We start from the raw sequence: 17,295 nt of genomic DNA, 5'->3' as shown, positions 1-17,295 counted from the left end.
GGATTAAGATCATCCTCTATCCAAATACTGATTTGGATTGGGATAACTCCTAATTAGGAGGTTTCTTAATGAAGAAGAAAAGAGGAGAAACCCTAAGTGATAGAATGAGATTTCGAACCTAAGGGTTTTGGCAAGAATACATCCTACGAATCGAGATAGGATCTCATACACACTCCAGAGAGAAGAGAAGCAATTCAGCCATCTTCGTCTCAGGAGATCTCCTCCAGTCGCCCCACTCTTTCTGACAAGATTCAATCTTTGAAGGAGAAAGAAATCAAGAAATCAGTTCTTGAGATCAGCTTTGCAGAAAAGACGGAAAAAGATTTGGTGCTCAGAGTTTCCAGAGGATTCTTGCGAAGGATCTAGTGTGTAGAACGCACTCTACTGATTTCGTTCCACATACAGCTATGTCATCTTCAGCAGGAGCGGATCTTGGTGTCCTCTTTGGGCGTGAACACCAACTTTGGGAGATACTGCTTCTCTGGATCAGGTATAATTCCTCCATTTCCTTTTGGTTCAGATCTGGTTCGATTATGGTTCAAGTAGGATCCTTGAATATTGTATTCTAATTTAGGGAATATGATTCCCAGTTGGAAGAAGGTAGGAAAATTTTTGAAATTTGCCCACCCATTCCGCAACCTTTTTGGCGTCCATTAGATGGATCCTACCATTCTTTCATCTGGCTAATAAAGATGAGTTAAAATTGAACAAAGGGCAAAAGTGAAGTGGTTTAAGGCAGGGAACAAAAACTCAAGATTTTTCCATAAGATGGCCAATGCAAGGAATAGAGTAAACTCTATCGGTAGGCTAGAGCATGACTCTATGGTGGGAAAACAATGGCTTGAGATGAAAAGCATTGCTACTAGATTTTTCTCTGACTTGTTCAAGGAGGTTTGGGTAAAAAGGCCTTTGTCAATTGGTATAAATTTCAAAAGATTATCAAAGGATTATCAAAGAGATTTAGAAGCTCCTTTCTCTAAGAGGAAATCTGGCAGGTGGTAAAGAAGCTAGATACTGAAAAATCTCCGAGTCCGGATGCGCTCACCAATCTTTTCTATAAGAGCTGTTGGAAGGTGGTGAAAGAGGATATGTTGAAAGTCTTCCATCGAAATACCTCACTAGAGAGGAGTTTAAATGCAATCTTCATTTCCCTTATAACGAAATTAGAAGGGGCAACAAACATTAAGGATTTCAGGCTGATCAGTTTGTCGAACAGTTTTTATCAAATATTGGCTAAGGTGTTGGCCAAGAGGTTGAAAAAAGGTGCCTAGTAGTGTGATTGCTAAGAACCAATCTACACTTGTAATGGGTCGTCAAATGTTGGATATACATTTATGATCACCTTTGAATCTCCTTCAATCAACAACTTCCTAATCCCTGCCTCCCATACGTTTTGGACACCAAATACAGCTGCCTTTAGTTCTGCACCCATGAAGTCCCCTTGCCCTATAGACCCAGAATACAAGACACCAATTTTCCTTCACCATTTGTTATTACACCTCCCATTCCAGCAGCACTCAGATTGCCGATACAGCTCCCATCAAAATTCAATTTGAAGAAACCATCCATTGGAGGTTTCCATTTTACCATATGTTTCTTCTTTGCTGAAGATGATGCAGCCATTGTACCCCACTATTGTTCACCTGCCTGATGGAGATCCTAACCAACTTCATCCTTCAGGTGGGGGATGTGGGGATTTGGGAGGGGTTTGAAGTGGTTCCTGGTGGAGAAAGAGTGCAGCTCCTTCAGTTTGTCGATAATGCTCTATGTTTTTTTTTTTTTTGAGAAGAGGTAAAGTGTCGATTCATTAAAAACAGAAAAAGGAAGATGTAGGGCATCCACTGGAAAGGAAGAGCAATTACTAGTGATGTAGGGCGTCCTAAGCTGGTTTGAAGTGGTGGCAGGTTTGAAGATCAATTGGAGTAAAAGTAGCATAATTCCAGTGGGAAATGTGGAGAACATTGATGCTTTGCTTTGGCTAAGACACCTGCATGCCAAGTGGGTTTTCTGCAAACTAAGTACCTGGACCTCCATCTGGGGGCTAAATGTAGCTTGTCTCTGATCTAGGATCCAGTTCTGGAGTGTCTAGAAAAGAAGCTTGCTTCCTGGAAAGCTAAATACTTGTCCCTGGGTGGTAGGATCACCCTCTTAAAGAGCTCCCCCTCTAACCTGCCTTCCTTCTACTTGTCCCTCTTTCCAATCCCAGGGAAAGTGGTCCAAAAAATAGAAAAGTTGCGGAGCAATATTCTGTGGAAGGGTTGGGAGGAGGAGGAAGAAGAAAACCAGCCTTTTGAGAAGAAATGACTGTTTAGAAAGTTGCAAAAATTCAAAAGAAAGTAGCAGAAATCAGAGTTCAAGAGGAAAGAAGAAGAAGAAGAAGGTGGCGGCAACTTGGGCACAGAGAGAGAGATTTTCGAACATAATCTCTTCTCTTACTCCCTTAATTCTATTTCATTAAGTTAAACTTCAGTAATTTACAGAGAAGCCCCTAGTTGGGCAGAAAATTAAAAAGACATAAAATAAAAAAGAATAAAGCCCAGATTAAGGCCCATTACAGCAAAGAACATAAAAGATAAAAAATGATAAACAGCCCATGGGCCATTCGGCCCATCTTCTCTACACTCCCCCTCAAGCTGAGCATAGATGTCAATCATGCCAAGCTTGCTAGTATCATGTTGAAGTTTAGCCTTGGGAATGCCCTTGGTGAGAGAACCAGCTAACTGTCCTTCAAAAGTGATGAAAGGTAGACACACTTCTCCAGAAGCCACTCTTTCTCGAATGAAGTGTCTGTCAACTTCAATATGCTTAGTTCTGTCATGTTGCACTGGGTACATGAAGAGCATAAGGAATAACCAAGGAGTCTGTAGCCTTGATGGTTCCCTTGCCAGAGATAGGGGCAAGAGAGCCATCAGCTAGGGTGATTTTGTCACGTCCAGGAAATAAATCATATGAAACAAATAAAATAGAAAGGCTGGTCATATGATTGGAAGCACCAGAATCAATAGTCCAAGGGATCCTACGATTACCTGAAATGGTTGCATGATTGGCAGAAGCCCGTATACCTGAATGAGCAAATGCAGAAGAGGTTGAATTTCATGGAGGGTTGGAAGAAGAGGTCACATCCTCTAGGTGACTGATTATCCTCCCAAACTTCTCATATTCTGCCTTCATAGCTGCTAACTGCTCACTAGCCGTCATCTCTTCAGTTTGGTATCTGTTACTATCTGTACCAGCAGCAACATTGGCACTCCCTGCCTTTATATTATCAGACTTCTTCTGAAACTGTAGTAGGAGCTTAAGATGCAATTTCCAACACTTGTCTTTAGTGTGTTTTGGCTTTTTACAGTACTCACAGATAATATCTTTCTTCCCTGAGCTACTTGGAGTCCCTGCAACCCCCTTGGGTTTCACTCCCATATTAGCAAAGTGATCATTTAGACCAGCCCCTTGGACCTGGACAAGTCTTTTGCTTTCTTCACTACTTGCCAAGGCATATGCTTGAGACAGTGAGACACTATCCTTGGATAAAATATTTTGCTTTGTAATGTCGTACTCTGGGTTTAGCACTGTCAAGAACTCAAACACCCTGTTTCTCTCAACTAGTTTTTTGTAGGTCTCGGCATCATTAGTGGTGTCCCAGGCTACAGCTTCTATCAAATATATTTCTTGCCAAAAGACTTCAGTGTTGAGAAGTATACAGCTAATGATTTCTCCCCCTATCTCAAATTCTTCACATCACTTCTCAACTTGTAAACCCTGGCCACATTTTTTTTAGATCAATAACATCAACTTCATTAAATTAAGATAAGAGAGGGAAAAGAATACAAAGGGAGATAAAATAACTTAGCTCCCCAAAAACAGAAAACACAAGGAATGCAAAGAAAATTAAAAACTAGCCCAAAAAACAGTCTCTCTATTCACTCCTTGCTTGGCCAACCCATCCGCAAATGAGTTGGCACTCCTCTTCACCCAGTTGTACTGAATCTCAATGTCCCTACCCAGTCGTAAGAACTTTTTTTTCTCATTGTTAAAGTTCCACAAACCACTGTCCTCTGTCTTCAACCAATTAACCACCACCTTCGAGTCACCTTCCAGAATCAAACGGCTAATATTTAAATCTTTTGCTCTTCGAATTCCTTCAAGCGCTGCAAGGATCTCAGCCCTAAGAGAGTCACCTTCTCCAATAGGGCCAGAGAATAAAGCAATAACAATCCCTTCCTCATTCCTGAAGACTCCTCCAATCCCAGAGGGCCCTGAATTCCTTACACTGCTGCCATCAAAATTCAGCTTTATAAAGCCTGAGGGGGGAGGGAACCAGAACGGACAAAGAGTTCTCTTGCATCTAGCAGTGAAAGTAATCTCTTTCCAGTTTCTAAGCAAGTCATCCATAGGACAATCTGAAAACAACTCCAAAGATTTTAGCCAGTGGACCGCTCTTATAAGGATTCGATCTAACAAATCTTCCAAAGTTTTTTCCTTGTCAGAAAATATGCGTTTCTTTCTTCCCACAAAGACCAGCAAACCACTGCCCTAATACACCTCCACATAGTCTTCCCTCGCTTCTTAAGCCAACTGAAAAAAGAAGGAGAAAACAAACCTTGTACAGTCTCCGGAGGATACCAAGAACACCCAAAACGGGAGAAAACCCACTCCCAAACAGATTTAGCAACCTTACAAAAGACCATGAGGTGGTAGCCAGATTCCCCATCAGCTTTACAAATAGCACATCTATTAGGAAGTAGACAATAGTTGGGTCTCTTTCTTTGGAGTAAGTCTAAAGTGTTGATTCTTTCCAGGAAAATTTTCCAACAAAAAAGCCCCACCTGAGGAGGAATGGGTCTGCTCCAAATTTCCTTATCTGGAAAGGACAACCCTAGGGGGGTAGGAAGCTAAGTTAAGGTTTCAAAGAAAGAAGCACAAGAAAAGGTACCAGAGCTAGAAAGGGTCCAAAATCTAGTGTCTTCCCTAGCAAGGTTTAGGAAGACACCCTCAAGAGAGGTTAGCAGAGCTACCAAGCTATCCAAGTTCATATCCCTAATTGCCCTACGCAAGCCAAGGTTCCAACCAAAGCCCAAAGTGGAAGCTGAAGGGACTAAGAAAGAAAACATTGGTTCATTTTTCAAGTCTGAAAGAGCATACAAGGAAGGAAACTTGTCTTTCAGAGGAGAATCCCCGACCCAAAGATGTTCCCAGAAATTTATTCAATTACTAGAGTTTAAACCATATCTGATCCAAGGGGAGAAAACTAGAAGCAGATTGTGGATGGATTTCCAAGGAGAAGTAGTTGAAGCCCTTGCCAAGATTCCAGGATCCCAGCCATTGTCTTCCAGCCCATGAATGCTAGCCACAATCTTAGTCCACAATTTATCCCTTTCTAGAGAGAACCTCCACAACCACTTCCACAAAAGAGCCATGTTCCTTTTCTTAAAATTACCAATCCCAAGACCTCCTAGTGTTTTACACCTAGAGACCACCTCCCAACTCACCCTATGATCTATCTTCTCCTCTCTAGGCTCCCAAAGAAAGTTCCTTATTAATTTTTCCAAAAGATTTGAAACCTTTGAGGGGATCTTAAACACTGACAGAAAGTAAACAGGAATGTTAGCTATGGTAGATCTAATGAGAGAGACTCTTCCACCTGGAGCCCAAAAGCTAACACTCTTAGGATTATCTCCTAAAGGGAGGTCCAAATAAGTCAGAGGCCAATCCGTAATGGCACAACCTAGCTCATCTGCAGATTCCCTTAGGTCTCTTTCGTTCACATTCACTCCCGCCACACAACTCTTGTCAAAGTTTACCTTGAGGTTAGATATCTGCTCAAAAAGTTGTATTGTCAACTTTAGATTCCGTATCCAACTGAGGTTCCCTCCTTCACAGAAAATGATAGTATCATCTGCAAACTGTAGAAGAGTTAAGGGAACCTCCTCCCTTCCTACTCTCCACCCTCTTATCAGATTCCTCGAGTCTGCTCTATGGATCAACCGCCCAAACACATCAACAATAAGGGTGAAAAGAAAAGGGGAAAGAGGATCTCCTTGTCTTAGACCTCTCAACGCCGGAAAGAAGTCAACCACAGTCCCGTTCACCAGGATAGAATAATGGCAAGTCCTAACACAGCCCCAGATCCACTTGCACCACCTGTCACCAAAACCAAAACTCCTCAACGCTTCCATCAAGAAAGACCAATCAACCAATTCGAAAGCCTTCTCCAAATCCAATTTGCAAACCACTCCCTTCTTCTTTGACTTTCTAAAGCTCTCAAAGCTCTCATTTGCAACGAGGATCTGATCGGTGATCTGTCTTCTCTCCATAAAAGCACTTTGGTTGGGTGCAATAATAGAGGGCAGCACCTTCTTTATCCTGAGAAACAGCACCTTTGCAATGATTTTGTACAAGCTAGTCACCAGACTAATAGGTCTAAAATATTTTGGTTGAGAAGCATCTTTCTTCTTTGGGACTAAGGCAATGAAAGTTGAGTTCAAGCCCGGGTTTATTACACCCCTCCTGTGAAACTCCAAACCCTGACCACATTTAATTTTTTGGAATAGGTTTCAGCAACACTATCCCAAATTTCCTTTGCTGAATTCATCCACAAATAGTGTTGACTAATCTGTGGTTGCATTGAGTTCACAAGCCATCCAATAACAATATAATTTTCTTGCATCAACTTTTCATATGATGGATCATCTTCCGAATGAGCATTTTTGCTCCTGGAGATAAAACCCCATTTGCCTCTACTACAAATATGAATTTTTACTGATTGTGACCAAGCCAGATAATTAGTTCCATCCAGCTTGACTGTGGACACAACCAGTAGAGAGTCTACAAAGGCTGCTCCCGGAACCTGTCCAAATTCAGCAACATGCTTGTTTTCAAAGTCTGAGGACAAAAATGACTTCAAACAACTTGAATAACAACAAATGAAGACAGAACAAAAACTGTGTTGTGAGCCAACCTCTATGCAGCCGTACCAGTAACCTGCGTCACACCCGGAAGCTGGGAGAAACAGAGAAAACTCAATCACTCCTTGTAGACTTCACAGAACACCAATCCACTTGATTCGATCTTCAAGAAGATGAATGAGAAGGCATTCAATCACTGAGCGCCCAGGTCAAACTCCCTATGGGGCCCGCAATCAAATTTCTTCAGAAAATTAGGGTTTCGGGCAACACACTTGAACCTGTCAAGAGGACGCCAAAACCAGTCCCCTTCTCTCCAGAAACCACTAACAAATGGGCTGAAATAGGTTTCTTTAACTATTCATATGATTCAGTTCTCCATACACACTGTGTATGGGAAAAAACGGTGAAAAAAGAGGGAAAAAACGAGTCTGCTCTGATACCAAGAAGAAAAACAGCCTTTTGAGAAGAAGGGATTGTTTAGAAAGTTGTAAAAGTTCAAAAGAAAGTAGCAGAAATCAGAGTTCAAGAGGAGAGAAGAAGAAGAAGAAGAAGAAGAAGGTGGCGGCAACTTGGGTTCAGAGAAAGAGATTTTCGAACATAATCTCTTCTCTTATTCCCTTAATTCTATTTCATTAAGTTAAACTTTAGTAATTTATAGAGAAGCCCCTAGTTGGGTAGAAAATTAAAAAGACATAACATAAGAAAGAATAAAGCCCAGATTAAGGCCCATTACAGCAAAGAACATAAAAGATAAAAAAGGATAAACAGTGGGCCATCTCTACAGAGGAAAAAAGATCCATTTAGCTAATTGGGATCAGATTTGTGCTCCAAAGGATCAAGGACGCCTGGGGATCAAGAGGCTGAACCGTTGAAGATATCCAACAATGCTCTGTTGGGAAAATGGATTTGGAGGTTTGGGATGGAAAGAGGAAGGCGGTGCAGAGATAATAACTACTTCATCGTTGCCCTCTTTAGGTTGCTCATTGTGGAGGAAAATTATGAGCATATCCAAGTTTCAGCACAGGGCCTAGCCCTAAGTTGGGCAATGGTGAAAGGCTGGCCTTCTGGAAAGACCCTTGGTGCAGCAACTACCCTCTTTCAGAGTTGCTACCACAGTTGTTTCAGATTGCTGAGTATCAAGATGCTGCCATGGCAGACTGCTACGAGTTTAATGGAAGGTCAGTAATCTGGTGCCCTTCATATAGAACAAACTTTCAGGGATGGGAGATTAACTTGCTGAGATGCTTGAGCATGTCTCAGTCCAGGCTGTGGACACAAACAGCAAAGACAGTTGAAGCTGGAATTGGAATGCTGATGGACTTTTTTCAGTCAAATCTTTTGCTCTCATGCTTTCAGAGAGAAATCTTATTGATGTGCCTGCTTCCAGAATTTGGAACCCTATTTCTCCCTAAAGTAAATCTGTCTAGAAGAGGGGTGCAGGTCCCTAACCAGATGTCTGTGTTGTGCAAGCAGGCTTTGGAGGAAATTAATCATCTGTTCCTCCATTGCTCTGTCACCTCCCGTCTCTGGTAGCACTATATCTCAGCACTGGGATTGACTTGGGTAATGCCTGGAACAGTGCTGGATCTTCTTTGGGGCTGGTAGGTTAAAGGACTCTCGAAGCTGGCTAGCAGTGTGTGGGTCTCTGTTCCAGCTGCTGTGATAAGTGTATCTGGACTGAAAGAAATAGCAGGCTTTTCCAGAAGACTTTTAAGGAAGTGGATGATTTAGTATCTTTCTCTTTTCGGAAGCTGGTTTCCTGGGTGTTGGCTGCAAAGGAATTTCAGCAGTTTAACCTGGGGGTGCTGTTGAGGTTTTGGAGTTTGTTGGAGCTGTAATTTTTTCAGTTGTTGTTAGTGCCCATCCAAGCTGTTTTCCTTGGGGGGCTTGTTGTACTCTATCTGTGTTTTAATAAAATTACATTACCTATTTCAAAAAAAAAACTATAATTCATCAAAAAATTTTGAAAGTTTATAATCCATCCAGTGGGTTCAATTACCAAATCATGCAAGCTTACATTCACCAGTAATTTAAACTCCTTGGCATAGTGTTGGATAAAGCATCACATTAGGAATTAAAAAAAAAAAACAGCCTAAGCACTTTTTTTCCTACAGAGTTCTATATTTATTTTTACCTCTTTTAACCTATGAGAAAAGTTAGCAGGAACAAAGGGGGAAAATAAGAAATAGACAAAACCCTTTGCAGTATCTTCTGAAAAGCAAGGGCTGTGATATGTTTCTTACCATTGCTTGTGATATAGTCAAAGGACTCAAGAGCCTCAGAAGTAGTCCTGTATATGTTCGGTGATAAGATATGCACCAAGTGATTATCCACCCACCTACATTATGGAAAGATGGATTATCAACCTCCCCGATGCAACACAAGGTAGGTTTTTTTATTAGATTTTAAATGATAATCTTCAAGAAGAAGAAAGTAAAAAGACTAAAGACTTAAATTGGTCTCTCTTTTTCTTTTTGATCAGCAACTGAAAAGGACTTCACTAGATAAGAGAAGATATCATTACAACCAAGTGAGCCTCTAGTAGGCTAGCTTCACTAGCCTACCCAACAATTTGATGTTAATATCAAGTATGAAGAAGTAGAACCTAAAACATGCAACAAGTAATGGAGTATGTTTTCTTTCAGGAACAATGGAGTATATGCATCAAGAAAAAGCATTTAGAATATTAAAATTCATAACCACTACCAATTCCCACCATGAACAGGACATACTGGAAATTGTAGGGATAGACTCTAGGCAGAAGAGTTAGATAAAACTATTAGAAACTGACACCCTGAAGAAACAAAAGAACCACACCTGCGCCACTTTCTCTCTTCATCATCAGAAAGAGAATCAACAGATTTGTCAGGATTAGTCCTCTGGGCCAGTTTGTCAATTATATCTGCACAATCATCGATATCCAGTTTTAGATAACAAATAGTAACTCAAACTCAAATGTTTGGATATGCTCTTTACCGTGTCTGTCTGATTGTTGGAGAAATAAAATGCCTACTATCATATATATTTCTATCATGAGTTAAAGAACAGGAATTTGCTTGAGAAAGAAGTAATAGGAAAGGAAAAATACAAGACAAAACCTGATGAATCAACCAGCTGTTCGCCATCAACTGCCAATATTGGCACTTTCTTATAATCTGACCATTTTATCTCTTTTTTACTGAGGGGGTTCACTTCCACAACTTTGTATGGTATATGATGATAGTCTAGAAATGCTGAGAAAAAATAAGTGGAAAAACATCACCAAGGAGATGACAAGCCAATCAACAAAAATAATTAATTAATTAATTAAAAGGAAATGACCTCCAAAGATGTTAAAGTAACAAAAGAAGAAAAAACAAGGACCAACCAAATAAATATATATCACAGCAAAGGGATTTCTTCAAAACCCTAAATTGGAATTTTTGGACCCTGACATTTGGTCTAAGATAAATATAAGATAAAAATAGAACTGCATACAAAAAATATAATAAGTTATTTAAGGAAATTTAGTAGTATATGTATTTAGTAACAGCTCTGTAACCAGTCTTCTTTTAAATCAGATTCATTATTAACAGGCCAAACTAAACAACAGAATAAATAAGAAATTCTGTGAAGATCAAACCACTGAAATCCTTCACATTATTTATATTTATATCCCATAACTTATCTAATTACACTTCAACCAAACAGTTATAGATCATATTACCCAGAATACAATTTTTCTTTTTTTTCTGAAGAAAAAGATAAAGTATTATATTAAAGATCAAAAAACAAAGTACATGAGATGATGTACAACAGCAAAGAAGGGATCTGCATAGATACTACACCAGTAAAGAACTTTCACTATACATAGAATTTATATGGACACCCATTTTTGCTAGCTCATCAGCTAATGAAATTAACTCCCTAGGAATCAAGTAAATTTTTGCAGTCATTGAACCTAAAATGCCTCTTGCCTCAGCCAGAAAGTGTGCCAGCCTCCAAGGACCCATCCTTCTTTTTTTTTTTTTTTTTTGATCAATAAGGACCCATCCTTCTCGCCCAACTATTTTGTTGTGTTTGCAGAATCTGCTTCAATGATTAGGAAAGAAATGCCCAGGTTTTTGGTTAACCAGAATACAAAATTCACCATCTATTTATTGGTAATAGATGAGAAATCCTTCCCATTCCTTGTATTTATAGCCCCTACCTTCTCCAAGCGCACTTCAATCACTAACCTGAAGACAAGATACATCATATGCCTATTGGCAATAGATAAGTGTTATAGAGCCATTAATTCTACTGAGAAAATCCAATGCTCGAAATCATAGAACGTTATCACCAATCAAAAAAAAAAAAATTATAAGAATTACTTAACATACAGAACCGGAAAAAAAGTTAATCATAGCTTTGTCCAATTATCTTATTCAAATCGAACTGAATAGTTGTTTGGGAAGGGTAGTTAGTCGAAGAAAAGAAGTATACCTTTGACCTTGTTGCAAAAAGGGCAAGCTTCGTACTGGTAAAGGACAACCTCCTTAGGGAGGAACTCAGGCGATAGTGGTTCTTTAGCGTATACCTCCGGTATGACTGCAGAAGCGGCTACGGAGAAGGAGATAGCTCCGGCGAGCCCCAAAGATACGGCTCGAGTGGATCGCCCGAGGCAGGCGGCTATGCTCTGCAAGAACCACCGCGAGGGACCAGCTGAGCTGCTACTACTGTTGTACAACGCCACCTGGAGAAGTCTGTTTTGGACGCCGGCGGTGGTGGAGGAGGCAGCAGCTAAGGACTCATGGGCTGTGAGCGTAGCTCGCCCCACTACGTACGAGGACAGACTCTGAGCCCTTCTCATCGTGTCAAAAAACCAAAACGAACAAGACGAGGCAGATCAACGCCCCCTTAAATCAGATTTTAGAGCTTAACAACCCAATAGATGAACAGACCAGCTTATATCGGTTCCGATTTTCCGACTTCCTCGAACACCGATTTTAGCCGGCACGAGTCACGAAATATCGCGTTACCATAAAACGACAGCCTTTCTTTCTTGCCGTTTGATAATAGGCTGAAGGCCTGCAGCAACGTTATAAGACTCGACGGCTCACAAAACCGAAAAAGCCACAACGTCACGGGTCATACGGTCCGACCGTTAGGTAAACTATAACTCAATGACTCATGATGTCATAATTGAGAAGACAAATATGTATGGTGTAAATATTTGCAAACCTGTAATTGGTCTAAACCGGTTTAGGCTCAAACTAATTATATAGTAAATAATATATAATGGTTTTTTGTTTTTATAAATTTTTTTAAAGCCTAAAAGGGTAAATTTAATACACATTGTATAAGATAATTTTGGTTTCAACGGAGAAACCAAAACGAACAAGACGAGGCACATCAACGCCCCCCTAAATCAGATTTTAGAGCTTAACAACCCAACAGATGAACAGACCAGTTTATATCGGTTCCGATTTTCCGACTTCCTCGAACACCGATTTTAGCCGGCACGAGTCACGAAATATCGCGTTACCATAAAACGACAGCCTTTCTTTCTTGCCGTTAGATAATAGGCTGAAGGCCTACAGCAACGTCATAAGACTCGACGGCTCACAAAACCGAAAAAGCCACAATGTCACGGTCATACGGTCCGACTGTTAGGTAAACCATAACTCAATGACTCGTGATGTCATAATTGATAAGACAAATATGTACGGTGTAAATATTTGCAAACCTGTAATTGGTCCAAACCGGTTTAGGCTCAAACCAATTATATAGTAAATAATATATAATGGTTTTTTGTTTTTATAAATTTTTTTAAAGCCCAAAAGGGTAAATTTAATACACATTGTATAAGATAATTTTGGTTAAAAACACATTTTTTCTCAATATGTAAACTGTTTTACTATTTGTTGTCATTTTTAATAAAATTATATTACCAAAAATGAAGCTCCAAATTATTATTATCATAGGTAACGTCTATAATGGGTCCAATTTGGTCGGACCTGATAATTTCCCTTTAATATTTGGTTTGGTTCCGAGTCTATTCTATATAATTGGTTTTTTATCAATTATTCTATATAATTGATCAATAATTGGTTTGGGATTGGCCCACCCTATCCCAAACCAGACCCAACCTATTTTACATTTTTGGCTTTTGAAATGATTTCAATTATTCTTTTTTTTTACCATCAAAAAAAATTATTCTATTTTTTTTAGAACATATTGCAACTAGGTGTGAGTACGGGTCGGTTTGATTCAATTTCAAGGCAAAACCTAGAATCTAGCTATAGGGGTTGCTTCTAGTCTTTGGAACTAGAACCTACCCTATCAACATTTGTTTTAAGGTCCATTTTGGCCTTGGTGGTTCTAGGGTCTATCCCTTCTTTATACTAAGAAAATGGAACATGTTCTTAAATTAAAAAAAATATATATAACATTGAGAATCAAATTAGATAGCTATATATGCTGTTGAGTTTAATATAGTATTATATATTAAGTCATATATTTTCTAACATTAAAAATTATAAATGTAACATAATTACATAATCACAAATTGTATCATAATGTTGTTACTATTTATATATATTATTGATTAGAAATCGCAATCATAAAATGTTTAAACTTGATTTTCAATAACAAAAAAAATAAAAATAACAATGACAATAATAATAATAATAATAATCTAATTCAAATTTTATCATTATAATTATTATTTTATAAATATTATCTTTTGCATTACATATTATACACATTCAATTCAAACATTAAATTGATGAATATTATCAACTAGCTTGTGCCTTAGTGATCAAGTGAGACCATGATCTTTATAAATATTAGTCATTGGGTTCAAATCTCCACATGCTCAAAGTATTTTGAGACTTAGAGGCATGTTTGGTTCCAAGACCAATCAGGGCTGTTTTTTCAAGTCAATTCAAGTAGTATAAGCTCCCCCAAACCTTGAAACTAGTTTGGGTGGGAGTTAATTCCAAGAATTTGAAACTAAACCCTACCCAGTAACAAATTGGATGGGGTCAATTCAAGGTTGATTCCATTTGGTACTGAGTAGAGCATATTCCACTAGTAGAACCAATCTATTTAGTCACCCTTAGCTAAAACCAATGTTTTAAAAAATGACTCAGAAACGGAACCGTTCTGTCCACCAATTTTTAGGTCGACGATTCGACCATCCGATTCGAACAGATGACCCGTTCTGACAAACAAATTAAAAATAATTAAAAATGGTAAAAAACCGTTGAACAAGTCAACAATTCAATCGCCCATGTCAACGGGTTATTGACTTTTTCAACAGTTTTTTGCCAAAGACCAAATTTGGGGTAAAACGGAATCAGTTGCCTAAATGATTCCCGAGCCGAATGGTCCAACCATCCGGGTCAACAACTGTTCAAAAACCTTCACTAAAACAAGATATTCTAACTCAAATGGATTCATAGTTTTTTTTTTTTAACCATCTCCGGTGCATCTATTTCTACCCAAATTCCTAGAGCTGTTCCTTTTTGCACATACAAGTACTAATTTGATGACTCCAAATTTATCATCAATAAAACAACTACAAGGAGTTAATTCATTGCCAATTCACTTGATATCGAGTTGGTAACAATATCCCTCATAATGGGTTCAAACTATGAAAAAGTTAGGCAATATTTGCCATTGGTATCGTTTTCTAAGAAAACAGTGACACGTAAACTCCATGTCACCAAAAGCAGTGCCAGAAGTAATGATGCATTGTTTGGTTCTGTTTTTTCAAAAAATGAGGACAAAACGACCTTGCCTTAAAAATCGAGAAGATATGGTCGAAGGCAACGACGAAGTAGGTGTTTGGCATCAGTGCTGGGAACACCGCACTGTCCTCATAAAAACAATGTTGAACATGGGTAAGTTGTAAGAAAACGATACTTATTCTTTGTTTAGAAGCGGTGCTGCCATATAAATTGTTCTCACAAAAACAGTGTTGAGCATGGGTAAATTGTAAGAAAATGATGTTTATTCCTTGTTTAGAAGTAGTGCTGCCATATACGCTGTTTTATGGGAAAACAACACTAATTTTGTTTGGTACCAGTACTGTAGAATCGTTTTCAGCATTGATCATATTATCCAACATCCAAGATAATGCCACATTATTGCACAGTTGACAGCAACGAACTGTTTTATGAGAAAATGTCAAATCTGGCATTGCTTCAGACCACACTTTCTCGATTTCCAAAACGTGATCTAAAGCAACGTTTTTTATGAAAAAACAGTACTAAATAAGGCATTTTTTCTAAAACACCGCTTTTTCTGATGTAACACCATTTTCTCATAAAATGGCATCGATGCCAAACACCCACAAAATTAACATTTTCCCAAATTATTTACCGTTGCTGCCAACAGTGACCTGATGTATCGATTACGTGGCACAACTTTGAATTGATATGGTGTGCACCACAATTGTTTCTCGACTGTTAAACAAACCCTAATACGGTTTGTTTTCTTCCCACTGCTATTGCCCTCCCAATCGGCAGCAGCAGATGTCGAACTCATCGCAGGAGGCCGGATTTCTTCGTTTTCAGCCGCCGGAGGTCAGGCTGCTGTGTTCAGACCATCTGTCTTCTCTTTGGAACCGCCTCACCCTATTTGTCTTCGAACCTCCACAGTTGTCTTCAAACGTTTTCTTGATTTTTCTTATTTATGAATTATCAGATCTTAGTAGGATGTCATCAGATCTATGTAGTTATTTCTGTTGTGGTGGTTAATAATGGTTAAGGAATCGTCGGACCTGAGTTTCTGTTTTTCTTTTTTTTTCTTTTTTTTTTCTTTTTTTCATTCGTTAACATGATTAAAGAGCCAAATTACAACGTTCCTCCTAACCTGCTAACCATTGTTAGAGAAGTAGGATGTCAGCCAGGGAGGAGGATTTCTTTCTCTAGAGACTGCTATATGAGCTATTATATTTCTTTCTCTTGGGATATAGGAGATTTTAGAGTAGACAATAAATTGCATTGTCCATCTGGTTTATTTCTCTTTGACATTAACCTATCTGCGATCCAAACAACCTATCTGCAATTTTCATTTTTTTTGTCATTGTCTTCATAATTCTCTGATTTTGTTGTTTTTGAATATGCTAATATACAATTGAGGCCATATGATGAACATGGGATTTTCCTACACGATTGGATGTAGGATAGCATCATAAGAGAAGCACTAGATAATGGGTATCAGTGCAGAAAACCAACAAGAAGCATTGATATCAAAAAAAGTGGTGCTATTTTCTGGGAAAACGTCCTACCTGGCAGCACCATTTTCAAACAAAAAATAAGCACCATTTTCTTTGAGAAAATGGTGCGTACAATTTAAACATGTACAGAAAAAACGGTGCAATGTTGCCAAACACTTACCTAAGCTCTCTATGTTGTGTGCTAGTGGGCTCTGTATGCACCCTATCACTAACTCATTAACCCACTAACTAGGTTTAGTGTATAGCACCTAGCCCTATGGAGTAGGGGTGATCATGGGTTAGGATGAGCTCGCCTTTGCAGCTATATAAGGCCTATAGCTTGGGCCCCTAGACCTAGGCTAGGTTGGGTTTGATTTTGGCCTTATAGTGTTTATCTATAAAATATTAATGGTTCATTTGTTTAGTAATCATAATCAGAATTGGAATTGGAATGGTATATTTCCATAGTCTATTAGGTTCAAATAGGAATTAGAATCGGAATTGGAATAAGTTGGAATGCAATTTCATTCCCAAGGGAGGGAGAGGGAATGGCCATTCCCCCATCCCTCAAACGAGGAATGTTATTCCAGCAAGAATGGGGATGGGATTTGGATTCCGCCCAACCATACAATTAGAATCAAAACGATCCATTCTAATTCTGATTCCAAACCCCTATTCCCACAAACCAAATGGGCCCTAATGGTGCATGATCTGGTAGCTCCCCGACAGAGGATAGCTCGGACGCTAGACTATGTAGGTCTCTTGGTCGAACTGCAAAGAAAGAGAAAATATCAAAGTACCCGAGCTACTTTTACCCGGTGTGGGCACTCTGATGCTCAGGTTAGCGAGTTGGAGTTTTAGAGAGCTAGAAAGCAAAAGAGAGAGAGAGAGAGAGAGAGAGAGAGAGAGAGAGAGAGAGAGTGGTTAGTGCTAAATTGCGCGTACCTCATGAGGTTGGAGGTGATGCCCTTATATAGGTAAGCTATCGTGAGCCTCACAAAACACATCCAATATCTCCGGCCCAGTCAGTTCAGAGGTGGTTCCACACCTAGAGGTGGACTCCGTGTAATCAGGTAATGTCTATCCAATCCTGTCCGAAACGGATGGGGTGATAACCATCTCTTCCAACGTGGCATTGTGATCCCGAGAAATTCGGAGGTGATTGACCACTTAAGGGGGAGGTCGCTCGGCACGTCAGGTGGGTCG

General features: G+C 39.3%; 1 protein-coding gene across 1 annotated transcript in view; it reads right to left on the bottom strand.

The window, feature by feature from the left end:
- LOC148863963 (uncharacterized) overlaps positions 1-11,796 on the bottom strand; it is a 45,557-nt gene extending 33,761 nt beyond the window's left edge. Inside the window, exons 1-4 of the mRNA XM_088978361.1 lie at positions 11,367-11,796; positions 10,001-10,135; positions 9,720-9,804; positions 9,146-9,240 (exon numbers count right to left, since the gene is read on the bottom strand). Coding sequence (XP_088834487.1) covers positions 9,146-9,240; positions 9,720-9,804; positions 10,001-10,135; positions 11,367-11,733 — 682 coding nt within the window. The 5' untranslated portion in view covers positions 11,734-11,796. The remainder of the gene's footprint in view (positions 1-9,145; positions 9,241-9,719; positions 9,805-10,000; positions 10,136-11,366) is intronic.
- Between the last annotated feature and the right edge of the window lie 5,499 nt (positions 11,797-17,295).

The sequence above is a fragment of the Nelumbo lutea genome, chromosome 3, assembly GCF_056320005.1.
Source record: "Nelumbo lutea isolate HS-2025 chromosome 3, American lotus-T2T, whole genome shotgun sequence".
Taxonomy (NCBI): Eukaryota; Viridiplantae; Streptophyta; class Magnoliopsida; order Proteales; family Nelumbonaceae; genus Nelumbo; species Nelumbo lutea.
This window is presented reverse-complemented; position numbering and strand designations above follow the sequence as displayed.